Raw genomic sequence first — 20,953 nt, 5'->3', positions numbered from 1 at the left:
TTAATCAATCAGGGATCTAGAGTTCGAAACTCTGCTGCTGCGACGTATTATTAAAAAAATATCGTTAATCAATCAGGAATCTAAAATTCGAAATTCAACCGCATCATATTATTAAAATTGTTCTCATAAAATTTTTTTCTAATTCTCTTTATTCCCACATTGGAAGCTTTTATAAATACCTTGAGCCGGCGACATTAAAAGCATACTTTTCTCAACTTTTTAACTAAGATCAAGTATGATATTAAATTAATTTTTTATAAAAGTATTACAATAGCTTGCTACCCTTGCATTGCACCTTAATCCAATTTATTGATGATATTTTGACTAAGATTAAATGTAATATTTATTTTTATCAATTTAATATCTGATATAAATAATTAAATCATTTTTTTAACTAAAGAGTGTCCTTTTGAATAATATTGTTTAATTATTTTTTAAAAATATTCATTTTTTAAAAATTATGTGTATTCAGGCATTATATTATACGTGTGCATAATTATTAATTATTATTGATAATTTAAATGTCTAAAATTAATCCTTAAAATTGATGATTTTTTTTATTCATTTATCAGACAAATTCAAAATATAACTTATAAATATTTAAAAATTGAAATTCCAATAAAGGGTCATAAAATAATTTTAATATACATTTAGAATATTAAATGTACCTATAATATTAAATCATATTTTAATTAAAATATGCTCAAGTGTTCACAAGGACCATTGTCTTTATCCTGTCAACATTCATCATTCATAATAAGAACATAAAAAGATAAGTAAACATCAAATTGTAATCAAGTAAGCTTCAAAGAAAAAAACACTGTAAGAAATTGAAATAACAAAATTACCAAGAAGAATGTAGTGGTTTGCTCAATTATGACTTTGTCTAACAAGCATATGTATTCAAAAGAACCAAATACCTAGAGCCTAATTAACGTTGTAGCACACAAATTCTGAGTTACAGTTTCTGTGTGAATTGCAGTTTTACTTTGATCGAGTGATCACCAAGTGAGAAAGATCGACAAGCGCACGCCTAAAAATCAGGACATCCTCACTATCACTTTCAGGAAGGGCGTTGATCGCTGCAATTGCCTGATTAGCATGTTCAATTGCAAGCGCTCTCGTCCTCTCAATTCCTTGACTTTTTCCCAGATAATCAAGCGCCTGCAAGAATAATGAAGAGCCATCACGTTAGAAAATACGGAAACCAAAATCACCAGCATGATCAAACAGAAAATTTCAGCTACATGAGAGTAGTTTTAAAACTTCATGTTTCTTTGTAAAATGCACGTCGAAGAGCAACTCAAGCACAATCAACTATAGATGCCAACACCAATCAGCATAACGAAAGGTGAGAAATTGCAAGCAAATATTATAAACAGCTTAGTGAATAGAAATTGTTCAGAAAGGACTGGTCAAGCATGATGCAAAAACAGTTATCTTTCATGCGAGATATGTTGGTTCGAGCAATAACTGGCTAGTTTCACAAAATGTTTACTGTCTTTTGTGTACTAATCGATTTAATGTGCTAGAAGCAAAATGGTTGACAGAGAACTTACGGCCTCTACATTTGCAGGACTGTCAAATCCCTTATCAATAACTGCTTGCAGCTCCGGGAACTCTTCTTTTGCAAAAAGGATTGGAGCTGTAATGATTCCCTGTAAAATAAGATTAACTCAACCAAACAGTGCTAAAGAAGGGAGAAACAAGGAGAGAAAAACAGGAAATCACTACAATCATCAAATCAGAGTCAAGTAGATTGCAAAAAGAATTACATGTCGAATATCAGATAGGGATCCCTTCCCCAGTGAAGCTGTAGTACCAACGAAATCAAGCACATCATCTATTAGTTGGAATGCTAAACCCTGTAAATAAACAATTTAGTTAATATTTGCAAATGTATAATTAATTAAAAATGTCATCAGACTGAATTAAGATAATATCATCATACTAGATTTCGCCCATAACTATATGCATGTAATGCAACTTCTGTAGTTTGCCCTGCTAGCAAAGCAATAGCTTTGCAACTGTTTGAGATCAATGAAGCCGTCTTGTAGTATGACTTCGACAGGTAATACTCCATGCTGTAATTCCACATATATGTGACATTTTCATAAAAACGATATAAAACACAGTATTCAGGGATAAAGCTTCCTTTTGTTTTCCTTCACAATGGATCTATTTACTTCAGGCAAGACTCCTGAAGTGAGGTAAACTGCAGCTGAAAAATTATTTACCTGTGACATTGCTCAGCATTAGTTGTCATCTGCATTGTTTCACCAGTGACAAGATGTCCAACAGCAGTGGCCAATAATGATACAACCTATGGAAGGAAGCAAGATTGTCACACACATATCCCCCCAACCAAAAGAAAAATAAATAAATAAACAAATGAATTTGTTCATGCACGCGGAAGAATATGAACACTGGTGTTTATAGAAGTGCATAGAGGATAGAAGTACTTCAGTATCTACTCATAATTCATGAATAGTTTTCTATCTCATAAGCATGCTTTTGATGGTTTCCTTCAATCAGGACCTAAGTCTTGAATTCATCTCGACCAGCCTGTAAACTTTTCCTAGATATCTTCATGATTCTTGGCTAATGCTACAGTGACGGTTACACATTTACTGGCCACTGGAATTCTCAACTATTATAAATCCACACAGTTTGTGCTTTTGAATCCTATACAACTATTTCAAGGGCTGGGTTCTTGTATGTAATATACCTCAGGAAATAGAGAAGATGACTTTAGTTCGTTTTCCAAGAATACCGCTCAGTTCATGGAGTGTGCTATTAGGTGCCATTTAAAACCTCAGGCAAGAAAGATAGAAACTTGATGGTTTTATCGTCATCTACCAAGAAATGCACATCTCTCATATGCATGGGATAGGCTATGTAGAAGAAGAGAAAAAAGGAAGATATAAAATAAAGCCTAAGAATATGAAAACTAGGCAAATATGTTTATAATGCAATATTAGCATTTTCTCAATCATTGAAAACAAGATATAACAGTGACACGCAGCTAGCTAACAGTGACACAGCTAACCAAGATACCTCCGTGTTCTTTAGTGACGCAAGGGCAACACAAGCTCTAGAAAGTAAAAAATCTCCAGCAAGCACAGCAAGCTGCAACAAAGAAAATAAACCAAAATTGCAGTTAACAGTTGAAAACACTTCTGCTATTGAGTGGTTAGTACGAACTGAAAAGGTCACGATTTCAATGTCCACCTATAATATTACCAACACTTGGAACATGCAGGGTGCAATTAAACTATAGTTGTCAGTAAAGAAACTAAAGGAGACACCTTGTTGCCCATTACAAAGTTCAGTGAACCAATACCACGTCTTGTATCCGCACCGTCTAAGACGTCATCATGGAGAAGGCTTGCAACCTACGCAAGTGAAAAAACAAAAGTATTGAAATGAGAAAGGAAAATTTTAAATATTTTCTCCGAAAGAGAAATAAAAAAAAATTATGGCCAACATGAATCATTTCAGTTATTTCAGCAACACGCTGCTGCCTGGTGCGCATATTCTTTTGGAAACTACTAGCTACTTCAACAGCAATGGAATTGGGTGTAGGCATACTCAGAGCTGAAGCCATCAATAGTAGTACCTGTGATATTTTTATTCTTTAGTCATAAACAAATAAAAAGCAAAGAGGCACAAACTTCGGTAAGGATAATCACATTTTAATAGCAATAGCATGAATTTTTAATGCTTCCACATTACATACAGAGATTACCAAAAAAACTGGAAAAGTTAATGGGCATTCTATGAAAGAAGTAATAGGCAAGAGTATCTACAAGTTGTGAATAACCCAAAAGAGAAGGTATACTGATATTCAAGAGAGAGAGAGAGAGAGAGAATCATATCAAGCTGTATAACAAGCACTTGCAATTAAATAATAATGATAGTTATTTATCTCAGTACTTACTGTAGGTCGAAATTTTTTCCCTTCAGCTCCTACTTTGAAGAAATATTCAGCAGCTGATGCCAGCTTGGGGACCTGAAATGGTTTGGAATTAGGTGGTTGAGGTCATAACATTCAAAAGATCAAGACATGTTCCAGTCTTCAAATATCAGAATGACTAAATTGCTTCAGATTACATCAACCCACCTCACTGACCACCATTGACTGCAATCTATTTGTGATAATTGAGAGTTCATCAGAAACCAAGGCAAAGGGGTCCACTGGTTCCTAGATCAAATGGAAGATAAACAGAGGTAAACAGGTAATGACTACTATCAGAATTAAAATTTGAAAATACGTCTCTTCTTTAATTTTAGTGGAATTTTTGTAGGCAATATCCTTAATTATGGTGTCAAACACATGAGGCCTTCTTTTGTTCTATAATATCAGTTACTAAAAAGTCACCCCAAAAAATTAACAATTTTGCACCTTGGCTGCAGATATTTTGTCTTGGTCAATCTGATATCTGATGTCATGTAAGCCATGTGAACTCTGAAAATGATATTCTCTATAATTCCGTACCTACTAATCATAGCACCAAATGGAGTAAATATAAAAGTTGATACAACTTCAGTAGAACAGTATGAAAATAACCAGTTTCGATTATAGTCATATTAGTTGTATCTAAGCATAACTTAAAGTGAGATACTTCAACTTTTATGGCAAATAAGAAAGAAAATGAATCCTACAGCATCTGTCTTAAAAAGGAGTATGCTAAGCAAGTTACTATGATGAATGTAGCAAAAGCTACTTTTTAGGGAAAATGCAGGCTAAACTTTAAACACATTCCAGCAAATATAAAGTTTACTATGTTATACCAGCCTTCAATAGTCAATATAATGTTAGGACCCTTGGCGGCCGGCTAGGGGGAGTGAATAGCCCCTGCACAAAAACAAACAAAAATATCTTCCTCGGCTTATAACTTAAACAAACACTTGCATAAAAATAAATAAAAGACTAAAAGGAAGAGGCACCGAGAATTTACTTGGTTACCACCGGGAGGTTGTTAATCCAAGGAAGTTAAAACACACTAAGAATCTCCTTCAGACGGAGAAGCCTCTTACAGCATTTAAGGTTCACAAAGCAAAGCTAAACTCTAACAAACTCAAGCACAAGTGTTGTGACTAACTATTCTGCGTTGTTATAAAGCTTTAAGAGCAAGGCTGCTTAAAAGCGTTCCAGGCACCCGGAATGGGATAAAACCTTATTCCCGACGCGTTGGTCAAAGTCCACGTCGATTTAAAACTTGGGTTCCGGGCGCCCCGAAGGGGAAAATCAACATTTTGTTGACTTTCTCTCCGAGTCTCTAGCTTCAGCTCCGCTTGCTTCAGTCCGGGCCTTCCGCTCCGGCTCCGCTCGCTTGGGTGATTTCGGCCATCCGGAATAGGGCTCACCCGAACCCAACTTCCGACCTTCTCCTCGAACAAGCTTCCGCTCCGGCTTCTCGTTCCTCGAAAACGTTGCACGCCTCCTTCTCGTCCGCCCGCACACTCTTCTGCAGCACCTCGTCCCTCAGACGTACCGAGCCCGTCGGCTCTCTCCCGTGTCGTCCTTCTCGCTAGCTGCGTCTTTTGCTCAACATCCTGTGCTCATAAGTTCCTGCACACTTAGACACAGGATTAAACAGAACAGGACCTAACTTAACTTGTTTGATCACATCAAAACAACCTTGGGGTACCAACAATCTCCCCCTTTTTGATATGAGCAACCCAAGTTAAGTTAGAGTTAACCAACATAAAGTAAAAGCAAAGAATTTACAATTCAAGTGCAAAAATTAAAAACTTTTAAAAAATTTTAAACTACCTCCCCCTAGACTTAATCTTCCCTTCTCCCCCTTTGATCACATAAAAAATGGGGTACCAAAAAAAATCTAAGGGTAACTTTTTCAAAAAATAGGAAAGTTTTTTTTTTTTTGGTTAAAAAAAAATAATTTTCAACATTTTGAAAAACTTATCAAGTTTTTGAAAATTTTGAAAAATAATTTTGATAGTACTTAAAAAAAATTCTAAGTTAAAAACATCGAAGAAAATTTGAGTAACTATTTAAAGTATTATTTAATTACAATTAAATGTTTTATCTGTTAGTCAATTAAATATTTTATTTCATTAATTGATTTTCAGGGTATGGCGAGGCACTAGACCTCCTTGGTTATTGAAGCAACAACCACTTTCTAGACAAAGTTTCTTAAGGAAATTCAAACATTTAATTTTCTCGCTGAAAGTGCTAAGTCTAATTATAGTTCAATTTAGCAAGATTTTGGAACTCAATATAGGTTCCAGCCAACTGGGTTAATTAAATATCTTTTAGGAATATATTTCTGAGAAATTGTCCTAATTTATCCGTTGTGGTAATTAAAATACCAGTTCAAATTATTATTTTTCCTAATATTTTGATTTAAGCATGCACGATTTTTCAAGTCTTCTACTTGTATTTTCAATTCATTATTTTCCAATTTTATTTTTTTAAAATCTTCTAATAGGCAAGATTTGGCTAGAATTAATTTTAATTCTTTATTTTCTTTTTCTAATTTGCAACAATCTTTAGATAATAACTTAATAAATTTAAATAATTTATTGGGAAGAAGAAATCGTACCTGACTTACCTTGTCGATCTCGTTATTCGTAGCTCCCCCTGAACTGCTACTTTCTTCCGATGTCACTCCTCCTTCATCGATGCTCTCGATGCTCATTTTGGACGAGCTTCCTTCGTTTTCGTTGTCTTGATGACTTGTCATTAATGCAAGTCCGACAACAGCTTCAACTTCTTATTCAGACGACGTTTCGTCCCATGTCGCCCTTAGTGTCTTGTACTTGTTGGATTGGACAGGCTTCTTGTTCTTCCCTTTGTCCTTGTTCTTGATTTTTAACTTAGGTCAGTCATCTTTAACATGTCCTTCTTCATTGCAGTGGCAGCATCTGATTGTTCTTTTCTTTCTACCGCAGATAGTTAGTTTTTCTAAATTTAAATAATTTTTTAAATTGTCTTACCATCATTATCGTTTCTTCGTCGTCGAGAGAGGATTCTGAATCTTGTGCGTCCATCCTTGCCTTAAAGGCAACGTTGTGCTTCGACTCCTTTTTCGGATTTGCACATCTCGTTTCATGCACTTCAAATATTGAAAACATTTCTTCTAAGGTAAAAAATCTAAATCTTTAGAAATACAGTAAGCATCTACTAATGATGCCCACTCAGTAGATCTAGGAAATGCATTAAGCACGTATCTTAGCGAATCTCGGTTGCTTACCTTTTCTCCAAGATTCGTGAGTCTGGTGATTAGTTTCTTCATTATCGAGTGAAGATGTGCAACGGTTTCTTCTGCTTCCAGTTTTATGTTGCTTAACTGATTGCTTAGCAGATCCCGTCTCGCGAGCTTGGCATTGGACGTCCCTTCGTGTAACTCAAGGAACTTCTCCCAGAGCTCCTTTGCTAAGTCGTAGGCGCCGATCCGATTGACTTCTTATGACGGTAGGACGCTCAGCAAATGGAACTCTGCTTTGCCGTTTGCCAAGAAGTCCGTCTGCTCTTTCTTCGTCCACTAGTATTCTTCCTTTCCTTCGGGTGCTACAAAACCGAATTTCATTATTAAAAGTAATTCAAAGTCGGTTTTAAAGAATACCTCCATTTTCTTTTTCCAGCTCGCGAACTCCCCCTCGAACTTCGGTGGATAGATGCTTAGTCCGGCTATCTCGTGTGCTTCGTTTGGCGGTTAGTGCTTCTGAAGCATCCTCGCTCTAATACCACTTGTTAGGACCCTTGGCAGTCGGCTAGAGGGGGGTGAATAACCCCTACACAAAAACAAACAAAAATACCTTCCTCGGCTTATAACTTAAACAAACACTTGCATAAGAATAAATAAAATACTAAAAGGAAGAGGCACCGAGAATTTACTTAATTACAACCGAGGAGATTGTTAATCCAAGGAAGTTGAAGCGCGCTAAGAATCTTTTTCAGGCGGAAAAACCTCTTACAATATTCAAGGTTCACAAAGCAAAGTAAACTCTAACAAACTCAAGCACAAGTGTTGTGACTAATTATTCTACGTTGTTATAAAGCTTTAGGAGCAAGACTGCTTATATAGCCTTGCTCGGGGCACCAGGAAGCGTTCCAGGCGCCTGGAATGGGATAAAACCTTATCCTTGACGCGTTGGTCAAAGTCCACATCGATTTTGATAAAACTTGGGTTCCGGGCGCCCCAAAGGAGAAAGTCAACATTTTGTTGACTTTCTCTCCGGGCCTCCAGATTCGGCTCCGCTTGCTTCGGTCCAAGTCTTCCGCTCCGGCTCCGCTTGCTTGGGGGATTTCAGCCATCCGGAATGGGGCTCACCCAAACCCAACTTCCGGCCTTCTCCTCGAGCAAGATTCCGCTCCGGCTTCTCATCCCTCGGAAACGCCGCGTGCCTCCTTCTCGTGATCTCGTCCGCCCGCGTACTCTTCCGCAGCACTTCGTCCCTCAGATGCACCGAGTCCGTCGGCTCTCTCCCGTGCCGTTCTTCTCGCTAGCTACGTCTTTTGCTCGACATCCTGTGCTCTTAAGTTCCTGCACACTTATACACAGGATTAAACACAATAGGACTCCTAACTTAACTTGTTTGATCACATCAAAATAACCTTGGGGTACCAATATATAAGGCTATTCTTTGAAAAACTAGAATATGATTCTTACCACCCCATAGGCAATGAGAAAAAGGACAAATAGACAAGACTAAACGATGAGTGCTAACCATTTGATATTGAAATGGAACTTCTGTGCGTAAAGATCAAGCAATTTCTCGATCTTTTGATAGAGCCAATTGACAAACTTTACTTTCATGCTTGCAACTTCAGCACAAAAAGAAAGGACATGAAGAATATCTAAGTCATATGGTGACAAATTGACTACTCTATGAAAATGATAGCAAACTAATTATTGAGATAACTTGGAACAATAGTGATTTTGACTCCTACTTTCCAATACCAGACATTGTCTATAGATGTGTACAATTTTTATAATACAGTGGCTGAACTTTGAAAAAAAATAGCTAGCAATTTTCCTAATTATCAATGTTCCTCACAAATCAAGGCATGTGACATAAGTAAATAGTTCCTGTGGGAGTATATGTGTGAAGGTTTATTTTTCATCACTTTTTATTCCAAATTTTCTGTTTCACTAGTGGTTTCCTTCTCTTCTTATCATTGTCAAGCCCTTGAAGTTGGCTACATGGATCTTGTCATAGTTTACAAAATATAAGGTAGATAACTTAAGGTTAGTTGTGTTAAATTGATAGGATCAGTGAAATTGGAATCACTAGTGAAAAAAAGAATAAACCAGTGAAAAACACTCAAATATGTTGGTGCAGTTAGCACTAACGGTTTAACTCAGATTTTGATGAATGACAAAATAGATTAAGTTAGTTTCGTTGTGATCTAATACTTTGAATAAGTGTGCAAGAGAAGTCCAGCTAGGTCGACGGACTGACCTGATAGCTGGCACGAAGCCTAGCTAGGTCGACGGGCCAACTTGATAGCTGGCACGAAGCCCAGCTAGGTCGACGAACCGACCTGATAGCTGGCACGAAGTCCAGACTGGTCGACGGGCTAACCTGATGTCTGGCACGAAGTCCAGACTGGTCGACGGACTGACCTGATGTCTAGCACGAAGTCCAGCTAGGTCAACGGACTGACCTGATAGCTGGAACGAAGTCCAGATAGGTCGATGGGCTGACCAGACGTCTGGCAGGTAAATTAAGGTAAGTCAGGGAGTGACTTGGTGAGGACGCGTTCCCCATTTAAGGAACAGTAAGCGTCGATCCAACTTAGAACTATTTCGAAAATTTAAGTTGAGATCGTGACTAGATTCCGGTCTTGATGAGACGGAATCTAATTACTACTTTTTTATTATATTTGTGCTAACTTTTGTTTTGCAGGATAGTATAACTTTTATTTTGTCTCCGACTAACATTTTCTTGCAGGAAAAGGACTTTCTGGAAGATGGCGGTCCGGACGCTCAGAAGAGATCCGGGCGCCCGAAGTTGGTTTGGGCGCCCGGAATCGGTCCGAGCACTCGGAAGGCAAAAATTCTATCCTGTCGCAATGAGGAGTGCGCTAATTGGTCAGACCTACGTCACGGTCCGGGCGCTCGGAAGGGATCCGGGCGCCCGGAGCATCCTATATAAGGAGGTCTCGCCCTGGAGCAAAATACAACAACGTCTTCCAACGACTACTCTACTGCGTTGTGCTTCTGCGACGTTGCGACTCTGTGGAACTTCTCCAACAACCTTCGACTAAAATTTTTTTTATTAGTGTTGTCGGTATTTTCTCTCTAAAGTTCTTGTACTTACATTTGCAATCTGATTTTGCGAACTATTAGTGATTGCCTAACGAAAACACTCGATGAGTGCGGGCTTTGGAGTAGGAGTCGACCAAGACTCCGAACCAAGTAAAACTGGTTCATGTTAGCATTGCTCTTATTTTTCCGCTGCTTACTCTAACTCGCTACGAATTCTTAAATCGCTATTCACCCCTCCCCCCTCTAGCGAGCTCTACGATCTAACAAGTGGTATCAAAGCAGGTACCGCTCTGATTTGGTGCAACCACCAATCAGACAAAAGGGGTGAATTTCTTTTTAAGTTTTTTTTCGGCTTTAAGTTTTTCGAAACAATCCAAACTAGTATTGTTGCCTTTTTGGATCTTTTTTTCGTAGCAAGTTAAACTGAATTGGTGCAACACCAATTCAATCTTAAAATTTCTTTCTTTCTCTCACACTGCTAATCCAAGACCAAGTCTTGAGATTTCTTTTTTCTTGTTTTTTTTTGTGTGCAAGGTAAAATGTCTCAAATCGAAGGTTTCAGCACAGTCCGTCCCCCTCTATTCAACGGTGACGATTTCCCCTACTGGAAGAAGCGAATTGAGCTCTATCTGAAGACCGACTTCGACCAGTGGTTTAGCGTCACCAGAGAATACAAGGCGCCGTTCGACAACTCCGGAAATCCGCTGGACCCGGAACAGTGGAATCCGGACATGAAGAAGAAAGCTCAGGCGGATTTCAAAGCACTCAACACTCTGCAATGCGGATTGACGAAGGAAGAGCTAAACTGGGTGGGCCCACACCAAAATGCGAAGGAACTATGGGATAAACTCGTCGAACTACACGAAGGAACGAGCGACGCCAAGGTAACTAAACGTGATCTTTTTCTAAATAGATTATTTAATATTAAAATGTAGGAAGAAGAATTAGCAAGTCAGCTCCACGCGAGGATCAAAGACATCCTCAACGAACTTCACGTAATATGCCACCAAATGGAGAATCGCGATTTAATCAGATACGCTCTAAACGCGTTTCCTCAAAATGCATTGTGGGCATCCATTGTGGATGCCTACAAGATTTTGAAAAATCTTTTTAAGTTAAAATTAGACAAGCTGTTTTGCGAACTTGAGCTACACGAGCAAACTAACGCCAGTACCGAGAAAGGTATTGTTTTGGTTGTAGGTTCCTCCAAGGAAAAGACAAAGACCAAGCCTGAACCAGAATATAAGTCTGACAAAGATTCAGAAGACGAAGAGTACCTGGTGAACTTGGTAAGGAAGATGTTCACCAGGAGGAAGAAGAACTTCAGCAGAAAGACCTACAAAAGATCAACTCCACAACTGAACCAAGAAACATGACCTGCTTCGGGTGCAACAAGAAGGGTCACTACAAGCATGAGTGCCCAAAATTGAAGAACGAGAAGTCAAAGACAACCAAGAAGAAAACACTCAAAGCGACGTGGGACGACTCGTCTTCAGAAGAATCAGAGGCCGAAGATCAGAAGCACCAAAGTCACCTCGCGCTAATAGCCGTCGAATCAGAGGACGAATCGAAAGACGGGTCTAAACTCGAATCGAACCACGAGTCCGTACTCGTTTCCGAAGGTCCCGAAGAGATATACCTTAGTTTAAATAAGAAATTTTTTAAAATCATTGCAAGTTTAGATAGAAAATTAACTGCAATTGAAAATGAAAATAAAATGTTTCCGGAGGAAAATCAAAACCTCAAGGAACAAATCACAAATTCTAATACAACTCAAATTTTAACACTTGAGGAGGAAAATTCAACACTAAAAGCTGAAATTAATAAATTAAAAGGGCTTTTAGAGAAATTTACAACTAGATCTTAAAATTTAGATCTTATATTAAATAATCAAAAAGTTGTTTACAATAAATCTGGACATGGATACAAGTCGAATTCAAATAAGTCGTTTATATCTCTAATAACTCAACACAAACAACAAATTAAAGCTTGGGTTCCGAAAGCGTGCTTAACTACGCAAATAGGAATTAACCAATATTATATACTCAAAGATAAAATATATTATGTAAAATCAAATAAACCAAATCAAAAGCCAAAATACAAACCTAGACCAACTAAACCAAAAACAAACTATTTTAGAACCTATCAAAAATCAGATTATCATGAAGTTAAATACAATTATAAAAGTAATCGACATAAACTCAAAATTAAAACCTAAATCAGATTAATAATTCAGGGGGAGACTCTAAAATAGTTGGCACCTCCAAAAATAATCTACCTGACAGGGTAACCAAAAACTAACCTACCCGGCAGGATAATTAGGACTAGTTTTAAAAGGCCCAACAGTTTAGCTTGACCTACGTTACTGGTGAAGTTTTGGATGATAGTACGTTAGGGAAACTCTGTCTATGTATGTCTAGGAAGATATGGCTTCGACCTGGTGCATTTGGCTTAGTGGAACTAACCGAAGCTACCCCTTACGGATCTTAACTAGTTAGACCAAGGTTTTGTACTAAGTTCAGTGGATAGGACTATTTGGAAAACCTCGAAGGCATGGTTACTCTAATAATGTCCAAGTGACTCACCATAGCCCAGAAGTTTATCCAAAGAATATCTATTTGTTGAGCCCAAAGCTAAACCTGAATCTAACACAAATTAAACCAAACCCTAAAAATTGAACTTAACTTCATCTCACAAAAATTATGTTTTCCTGATTGAAAACATAGATCAGATAAGATGACTAAGGATTTCAAATCAAATCAAATCTAATCGAACCGAACAAAATTAAATTAAATCTAATTAAATTAAATTAAATTAAATCTAATTAAATTAAATTAAATTAAATCTAATTAAATTAAATTAAATCTAATTAAATTAAATTAAATTAAATTGAATCTAATTAAATTAAATCTAATTAAATTAAATTAATTTAAAACTAACTTAAAATTAAAATAAATTAGAATTAAATTAAATTTAAAATGAAATTAAATTAAACTAAATCAAATTAAATTTAATTTAAAACTAAATTAACAATTTAATTTCAATTTTTTTAAAAAAATATATTTTTAAAAATTATTTTAACCTAAAAATTATTTTAACTTAAAAATTATTATTTTAACATAAAAATTATTTTAACCTAAAAATTAATTTAACTTAAAAATTACTTTAAAAAACTAATTTAACTTAAATCATTCCATGTAAAATTAAATTCAAACCCAAACTAATCTTAATTTCTACTTGTTGCAGGAAACCAAGTGGATCTTGAACAGTAGTTGCTTCAAACATATGATTGGGGATCACACCAAATTCACTGAACTAACCTACAAAAGCTTAGGAACAGTTGCCTTTGGGAACAACGGTAAACTCAAGGTAATTGGTATAGGTAACATTGAACTTAGAACTGACTTTATTATTACAAAAGTATTACTCGTTGAAAATTTCAAGTATAATCTTCTTAGTATTAGTCAATTATGTGACACTGGATATAAGGTTAGGTTTTTATCTTCAGAATGCTTAATCAAGCACTTAGACAACCCTTCTGTAAGTTTAAAAGGGTTTAGACAAGACAACATCTATGCAATTAACCTAATCACTTCTTCAATTAAGTGTTACTTAACACAAAAAGAAGAAACCTGGTTATGGCATAGAAGAATGTCACACACTAATTTCATAAATATAAGTAAATTAAATGGATTAGTTAGAGGATTACCAAAATTACCTAACTTAGACTCAACAATTTGTAATGCTTGTCAACAAGGAAAACAAACAAAATCTACTCACAAGACAACTAATCAACTTCAAACAAACTCAATATTAGAACTCTTACACTTAGACTTATTTGACTCTTATGGGGTTAAATCAATAAATAGTAGCTTATATTGTCTAGTAATAATAGACGATTATTCTAGATTCACCTAGGTAAAATTCTTAAAAAATAAAATGAAACATTTGAAATCTTTACGAATTTTTGTAAACAAGTTGAAAATGAAAAAGACCTAAAAATTAAAAGAATTAGAAGTGACAACGGAGGTGAATTTAAAAATCATAACTTTAACAAATTTTGTCTTGAAAACGGATATCATCACGAATTCTCCTGTCCTAAAACACCTCAACAAAATGGAATTGTAGAAAGAAAAAATAGAACACTACTTGAAGCCTCTAGGACAATGTTAAATGAATATAACTTACCTAAATATTTTTGGGCAGAAGCTGTTAGTACAGCCTGCTATGTACAAAATAGAACCGCACTGAATAAAACTCATAATAAAACCTTCTTTGAAATATATTATAATAAACAACCCAATATCAAATACTTTAAAGCATTTGGGTGTCCAGCCTACATACTAAACACAAGAGAACACTTAATAAAATTCACTTCTAAAATAGAAAATGGAATTTTTGTAGGATACTCACTGAACAGTAGGGGTTACAGAATATATAATAAGGTTACACTAAGAATTGAAGAAACCTCAAATGTAAAATTTGAGGAGTCCAACCAAAACCTAGAACAAACTCAAATTCAACCAATTGATTTTGTCCAAGGTAACAATAATCAAGAGGGAGCCAATGAATGTTTAAATCACGAAGAGGAAGATCAACTTCAAGTAAATCAACCCTCTAGGACCATAAGAGTCAACCCAAATCATCCAATTGACCAAATAATTGGCGATCCAAACCTAAGGGTTCAGACAAAGTCATCCTTTAGAAACCTAAGTCAAATATCTCTAATTTTAAAAATTGAACTCAAAACTATAGATGAATCCTTACTTGACCCAGACTGGATCATAGCTATGCAAGAGGAACTAGCCTAATTTGAGATAAACCAAGTCTGGGATTAGTACCACCACCTAAAAATAAAAAGGTAATAGAAACAAAATGGGTGTTCATAAATAAATTAAGCGAAACTGGGGAAATTACTAGAAACAAAACTAGGCTAGTGGCTAAAGGATTCAGTCAAGTAGAGGGACTTGACTACGATGAAACATATGCCCCAGTAACTAGACTAGAGTCCATTAGAATGTTACTCAGCTATGCAGCCCATAAAGGATTTAAACTATATCAAATGGATGTTAAATCTGCCTTTCTAAATGGATTAATAAAAGAAGTCTATGTAGGACAGCCACCTGAGTTTGAAGATTTAGATCATCTTGACTATGTCTTTAAGCTAAAGAAAGCCTTATACGGACTTAAGCAAGCACCTAGGGCATGGTATGAAAGGTTGACATCTTACCTAATATCCAAAGGGTTCAACCAAGGTCAAATCGACCCAACCTTATTTGTCAAATCAATAAAAGAGGATATCTTTATAGCCCAAATCTATGTAGATGACATAATCTTTGGATCAACCAACTCAAAATTTTTACAAGAATTTACAACTCTAATGGAACAAGAATTTGAAATGAGTCTAGTCGGTAAATTAACTTACTTTTTAGGATTACAATTCAAACAAACAAATGAAGGTAATTACATTTATCAACAAAAATATACTAAAGAATTACTTAAAAAATTCGGGATGGAAAATACTAAAGAAATAAAAACACCTATGCCAGTTAATACAATCCTAGATGACGACCCTAATGGAAAATCAATTGACTTAAAATATTATAGGAGTGTCATCGGTAGCCTACTATACTTAACTGCAAGTCGACTCGATATTTTATTTACAGTTAGTATGTGTTGCTAGATAGCAAACCTGTACTAAAGAATCTCATTTGACTCAATTTAAGCGAATCTTTAGATATCTTAAAGGAACATCCAATGTAGAAATTTGGTATTCTAGTACTAACAATTTTGAACTAATAGGCTATTCTGACTCAGATTGCGCTAGATGTAAGTTAGACCGTAAAAGTACAAGTGGTGGATGTCAACTACTGGGTCCATCACTTGTCAGCTGGTTTAGTAGAAAGCAACACTGTGTTGCTCTATCTACTACTGAGTCAGAATACATAGCTATTGGAGAATGTGTCGCACAATTATTATGGATGATGCACACCTTAAAAGACTTTAATTTAAACCTTACAAATATAAAAGTATTAATTGATAATGTTAGCTCAATTAATTTGACAAAAAATCTTGTGCATCATTCAAGAACCAAACACATTGAAATTAGGCATCACTTTATCAGGGATCTTGTTACTAAAGGAGATGGCGAGCGTATTCGCCTTTTGCCACCATGTTACTAAAGGAGATATTGAACTCAAATACATTGAGTCCAAGTCTAATTTAGCTGACATACTCACTAAACTCCTCCCTGAAAGTGAGTTTAGTAATCTACGTCGAAAATTAGGAATGTGTTTAATAGAGTAGGATTCTTAGATTGAAAAATTGTTTTCAAAAAGTGTCTTTAAAATTCTAGGATAAAACTTCTTAAATATTTCTCAAAATTCCCTATTTTTAGATTTTTTTTTTAAAAAAAATTAGTTTTAGCCTTAGAATAGATCAATCCCTTAGAAAGCATGCTCCTATAGATCTAAGGTTTGAGCATCTCACCAACACATTAGGGCTAACTTGTTTGTGTATTTTTGAACTTAGAAAGGGGTGAGATGTATAAGCAGATTGCCTGGACTTAAAGATGATTATATCAGTGCATCATCATAAGTCTGGGCGTTAAAAAAACCAAACAAATATTAATCAGGTTAAGTATTTCAACTTAGTCAAACACTAACTGAATACAATCAACTTAACCTGACTAACTAAGTGAAAGCTGCTATCTGCTGATAGTCAGTAAGTAACTTATGGTTAGACAGTTGAAGTTTTGTTAATGTCAGGTTCAGGGGGAGGATTAATTATTTTCATACTTATTATTTTCTCTCCTTTGAAAATATTTTTTGCAAAATTACTTTTAAAAAGTATTTTTCATTCCCTTAAAAATACTTTAGCAAAATTGTTTTAAAAATTGCTTTAATTTTGTAAATTTAATTTTTGAAAAATGGCTTTCAAAATCTTATTGAAAATAGCTTTCAAAATAACCTTCAAAAACTTATTTTTGAAAATGGATTTCAAAAATTTATTTTTGAAAATGGCTTTCAAAAACTTATTTTTGAAAATGGATTTCAAAAACTTATTTTTGAAAAGGACTTTCATAAACTTATTTCTAAAAATTGACTTAATTTTTCAAACTTATGTTTGAAAATTCGTTTAATTTTACAAAACTTGTTTTTGAAAATTATTATTGACTTAATATTTCTGATAAAAAGTTAGCTATTTTTCAAAACCTTAGCTATTTTGAAAAAGTTAAAGGATGATGAAAATTATTTCTGATCTCAAAGATCATATTTTTGCCTTAAACGATTTTTGCAAAATTTTCCTTTAACTTATTTTTCTAAGTTAACTCCCCCAAGTCAAATTTTAGTTAAATTTTATGTTGTTAAATTTTAGTTTCAAAGTTAACTTATTTTTCTAAATTATTTTCCGTTGTCAACCTGAAAATTGTCTATGCTTGCATTTTTTTTTATGAATGTCGAAGGGGGAGGGTTAGGTGGTTTAAGTTAGTTGGCAACAAAATACCAAACATAAAACAAGGCTAACTTAAAAACCATTTCTTTTGCATAATTTTCACTAACTTAACCCAGGTTGTCATTGCATCAAAAAGGGAGAGATTGTTGGTACGGTTAGCACTAACGGTCTAACTCAAGTTTTGATGAATGACAAAATAGGTTAAGTTAGTCTCGTTGTGATCTAATACTTTGAATAAGTGTGCAGAAGAAGTCCAGCTAAGTCGACGGACTGACATGATAGCTAGCACGAAGCCCAGCTAGGTCGACGGGTCGACCTGATAGCTGACACGAAGCCCAGCTAGGTCGACGGGACGACCTGATAGCTGGCACGAAGTCCAGACCGGTCGACGGGCTGACCTGATGTCTGGCACGAAGTTCAGACTGGTCAACGGCCTGACCTGATGTCTGGCACGAAGTCTAGCTAGGTCGACGGGCTGATCTGATAGCTGGCACGAAGTCTAGACGGGTCGACGGGCTGACCGGACGTCTGGCAGGTAAGTTAAGGTAAGTCACTGGAGGGGAGTGACTTGGAGAGGACGCGTTCCCTGTTTGAGGGAACAGTAAGCGTCGATCCAACTTAGAACCATTTCGGAAATCTAAGTTGAGATCGTGACTATATTCCGATCTCGGTGAGATGGAATCTAATTACTACTCTTTTATTATATTTGTGCTAACTTTTGTTTTGCAGGGTAGTATAACTTCTATTTTGCCTCGAACTAACATTTTCTTGCAGGAGAAGGACTTTCTGGAAGATGGTGGTCCGAGCGCCCCGAAAGGGATCCGGCCACCCGGAGTTGGTCTGAGCGCCCGGAAGGCAAAAATTCTATCATGTTGCAACGAGGAGCGCGTTGATTGACCGGACCTACGTCACGGTCCGGGCGCCCGGAGCATCCTATATAAGGAGGTCTCGCCCTAGAGCAAAATACAACAACGTCTTCCAACGACTACTCTACTGCGTTGTGCTTCTGCGACGCTGCGACTCTGCAGAGCTTCTCCGACAACCTTCGGCTAAAGTTTTTTTTTATTATTGTTGTCGGTATTTTCTCTCTAAAGTTCTTGTACTTACATTTGTAATCTGATTTTGCGAACTATTAGTGATTGTCCAACGAAAGCACTCGACGAGTGCGGGCCTTGGAGTAGGAGTCAGCCAAGGCTCCGAACCAAGTAAAACTGGTTCGTGTTAGCATTGCTCTTATTTTTCCGCTGCTTACTCTAACTCGCTACGAATTTTTAAATCGCTATTCACCCCCCCCCCCCTCCTCTAGGGAGCTCTACAATCTAACAAACTCATGATTTTGTTCTTGGGCTCTACCCAAAAGGCCTCATGATAATGGAGATATCTTTTCTATTATAAACCTATGATCTTTCCTATGTGTTTTCAATGTAGGACTATGTTTGCAACCTTGCAACCCCAACAAAATATCCTAGCAATTCATGAAAATTTTGCTAAAAAGTAAGGACACTAGATTAAAATAGAATTTAAGAAAAATAAATATTGTGTCATATCAAATAAGTATAAATTCCTCCATTAATACTGAGTCAAATTCAATAAATAGTCTATTAGTATGATTACATCTATTAATATTATTCAAATAGTTAATATTTTTTGTCATCATGCTACTTTATCAAGCTAATAAAGCATTAAAAAACGCTCTCCATCTTGTCAAAGAGAGTGGAGATTGAGATCACTATGTGGCCAAGGCTTCTGGATCTAATGTGAGCTCTGAACTGGAGTGGTAGTTCTTTGACTCCCCTGGCCAACCTCAGTCCATCCCACAAGCTGAATATGCATCAGAGATGCTTTGAATAGCCCTTCTTCAGTGCCTTGCAAAGCCATTTTTGTCTATTTTTTGTGGCTGATCTGGGACTGATTGGAACTTTGGTAGGTTAGTTCCGACTATGACAGGTGCACCTGGCATGATATTTCCACAATTAAATAATATCTCATTCTGGTTGTTGCCACTAAGTCTCTTGCTCCTGTTAAGCTCAACCTAGTAGAAGATGTGGGTACCAACACTGGGTGGACGGTCTATCTGCCCTTAAGCGGCATTAATGTTGGTCACCAAGGCCTAATACTATCATCAATCTTTGCCAACTGGTTTAGGGCTAAGATCAACAAATTTGATTCTCTTCAACTTATGAGACTCTAAAATTCTTTCATTGTATTTAGAGTATCAGTTTGGGTTCACATGGTATTCAAATTTATTTCATCGGCCAGGAAGATCTAAATAAATTATTTCCAGTGCAGTGGGAAAAAATTGAGCTAAAACTAGTTAAACTTTGGTATTCATCTGATCACTACCAGGTAAATGTGATTACAACATGATCTAGGATGTAAGGACGATCGTCGATAGACCTTACGGCAATGAACCAATACCTTGAAGGAATTAAGTCACAAAACTGATGACCAGATATAGTTTAACATCTTCAGTTGACTATTTTTCAGTATCTCTCAGTGACCCATTGGCAAGCAAAAACGACAGATAAAAGGAGAGTGAAATGTCTATCGTTTCATAATAGACTAGCAACAAATATGATCAGGAAATAACAAGAGCTAAGAAGACCAACAAGAACATCATTCTACAATCAAATTAGATAACAAAAAGGAAAGTTAATTATATCCATCAAAGGGAAGCCAAAAAAACAAAAACAAAAATGCACCTTTGAGAGTACCTCAGCAGGGATTTGACTTAAAGGAGCCGCAAGAGAAGCCACAGGAAGAAATATTTTCAAAGAATATGCATCAGATCCGCCTGTCCTCGATCGACACAAACTCCTGAAGCCCCACCTGAGCATCTGTATCCTAAGCGCCGACCCGGCGGAAAATGCGCAACTCTGAGGAAAACACAATAACGAAGACAAAACTCGCTAGTGCGAAAGAATGCTCTCGCAAGGAAGAACAAGAAGAGCTCGGACTAACGATCGTCCTTTGCCCCTGCGATGCGCCGCAGCCACGGCGATCGGTGGTGATCAAGAAGCGTGGCCCTGTATCAGATCCATATAACATAAAGTAGACCCGACCCGGGCGGATCCGGCCTGGACACTGCCTAGGTAGGGTCAGTCCGGACCCTGTCCGGGCGGTCAACATGCCGATTGCCTGTTGACTTAGTTTACCAGGTCGAACTGGATTGTCGAGTTGGTTCTGATTCTATAAGTCAAAAATCCGTAGACTGTTAGTTCATCCAAAAAAATTTATTTTTTTTACCCGTTGGAATT

The 20,953-nt window shown here is 36.4% G+C and overlaps 1 protein-coding gene across 5 annotated transcripts; it reads right to left on the bottom strand.

Moving 5' to 3' along the window:
* Nucleotides 1–844: 844 nt before the first annotated feature.
* Nucleotides 845–20,722, bottom strand: LOC121993068 (solanesyl-diphosphate synthase 1, mitochondrial-like). 5 transcript variants are annotated; one of them, XM_042547740.1, is made up of 12 exons: nucleotides 20,399–20,721; nucleotides 4,406–4,498; nucleotides 4,124–4,204; nucleotides 3,941–4,012; nucleotides 3,488–3,619; nucleotides 3,309–3,395; nucleotides 3,058–3,129; nucleotides 2,238–2,323; nucleotides 1,952–2,084; nucleotides 1,776–1,865; nucleotides 1,560–1,658; nucleotides 845–1,164 (listed from the first exon to the last, which is right to left on the bottom strand). In XM_042547740.1, exons 1-12 carry the CDS (start codon nucleotides 20,531–20,533, stop codon nucleotides 985–987), a joined length of 1,260 nt encoding a protein of 419 aa, XP_042403674.1. In that variant the 5' UTR covers nucleotides 20,534–20,721; the 3' UTR covers nucleotides 845–984. The 5 variants fall into 5 exon arrangements, with proteins under 5 accessions (XP_042403674.1, XP_042403677.1, XP_042403675.1 ...); XM_042547743.1 differs by having other exon boundaries at nucleotides 4,406–4,501; nucleotides 20,411–20,721; XM_042547741.1 differs by having other exon boundaries at nucleotides 20,411–20,721.
* Between the last annotated feature and the right edge of the window lie 231 nt (nucleotides 20,723–20,953).

The sequence above is a fragment of the Zingiber officinale genome, chromosome 6B, assembly GCF_018446385.1.
Source record: "Zingiber officinale cultivar Zhangliang chromosome 6B, Zo_v1.1, whole genome shotgun sequence".
Taxonomy (NCBI): domain Eukaryota; kingdom Viridiplantae; phylum Streptophyta; class Magnoliopsida; order Zingiberales; family Zingiberaceae; genus Zingiber; species Zingiber officinale.
The sequence above is the reverse complement of the archived record's forward strand: the minus strand, read 5'-3'. Positions and strand labels throughout refer to the sequence as shown.

What these genes read in the sequence shown, in the direction of transcription:
- LOC121993068 (XM_042547740.1), bottom strand. Translation starts at nt 20,533, where the DNA reads ATGCTCAGGTGGGGCTTCAGGAGTTTGTGTCGATCGAGGACAGGCGGA. An exon ending in ATAGTTATGGGCGAAATCTA is followed by an intron (nt 1,866 to 1,951) that starts GTATGATGATAT and finishes GTTTATTTACAG; the next exon opens with GGTTTAGCATTCCAACTAAT. An exon ending in CCCTATCTGATATTCGACAT is followed by an intron (nt 1,659 to 1,775) that starts GTAATTCTTTTT and finishes CTTATTTTACAG; the next exon opens with GGAATCATTACAGCTCCAAT.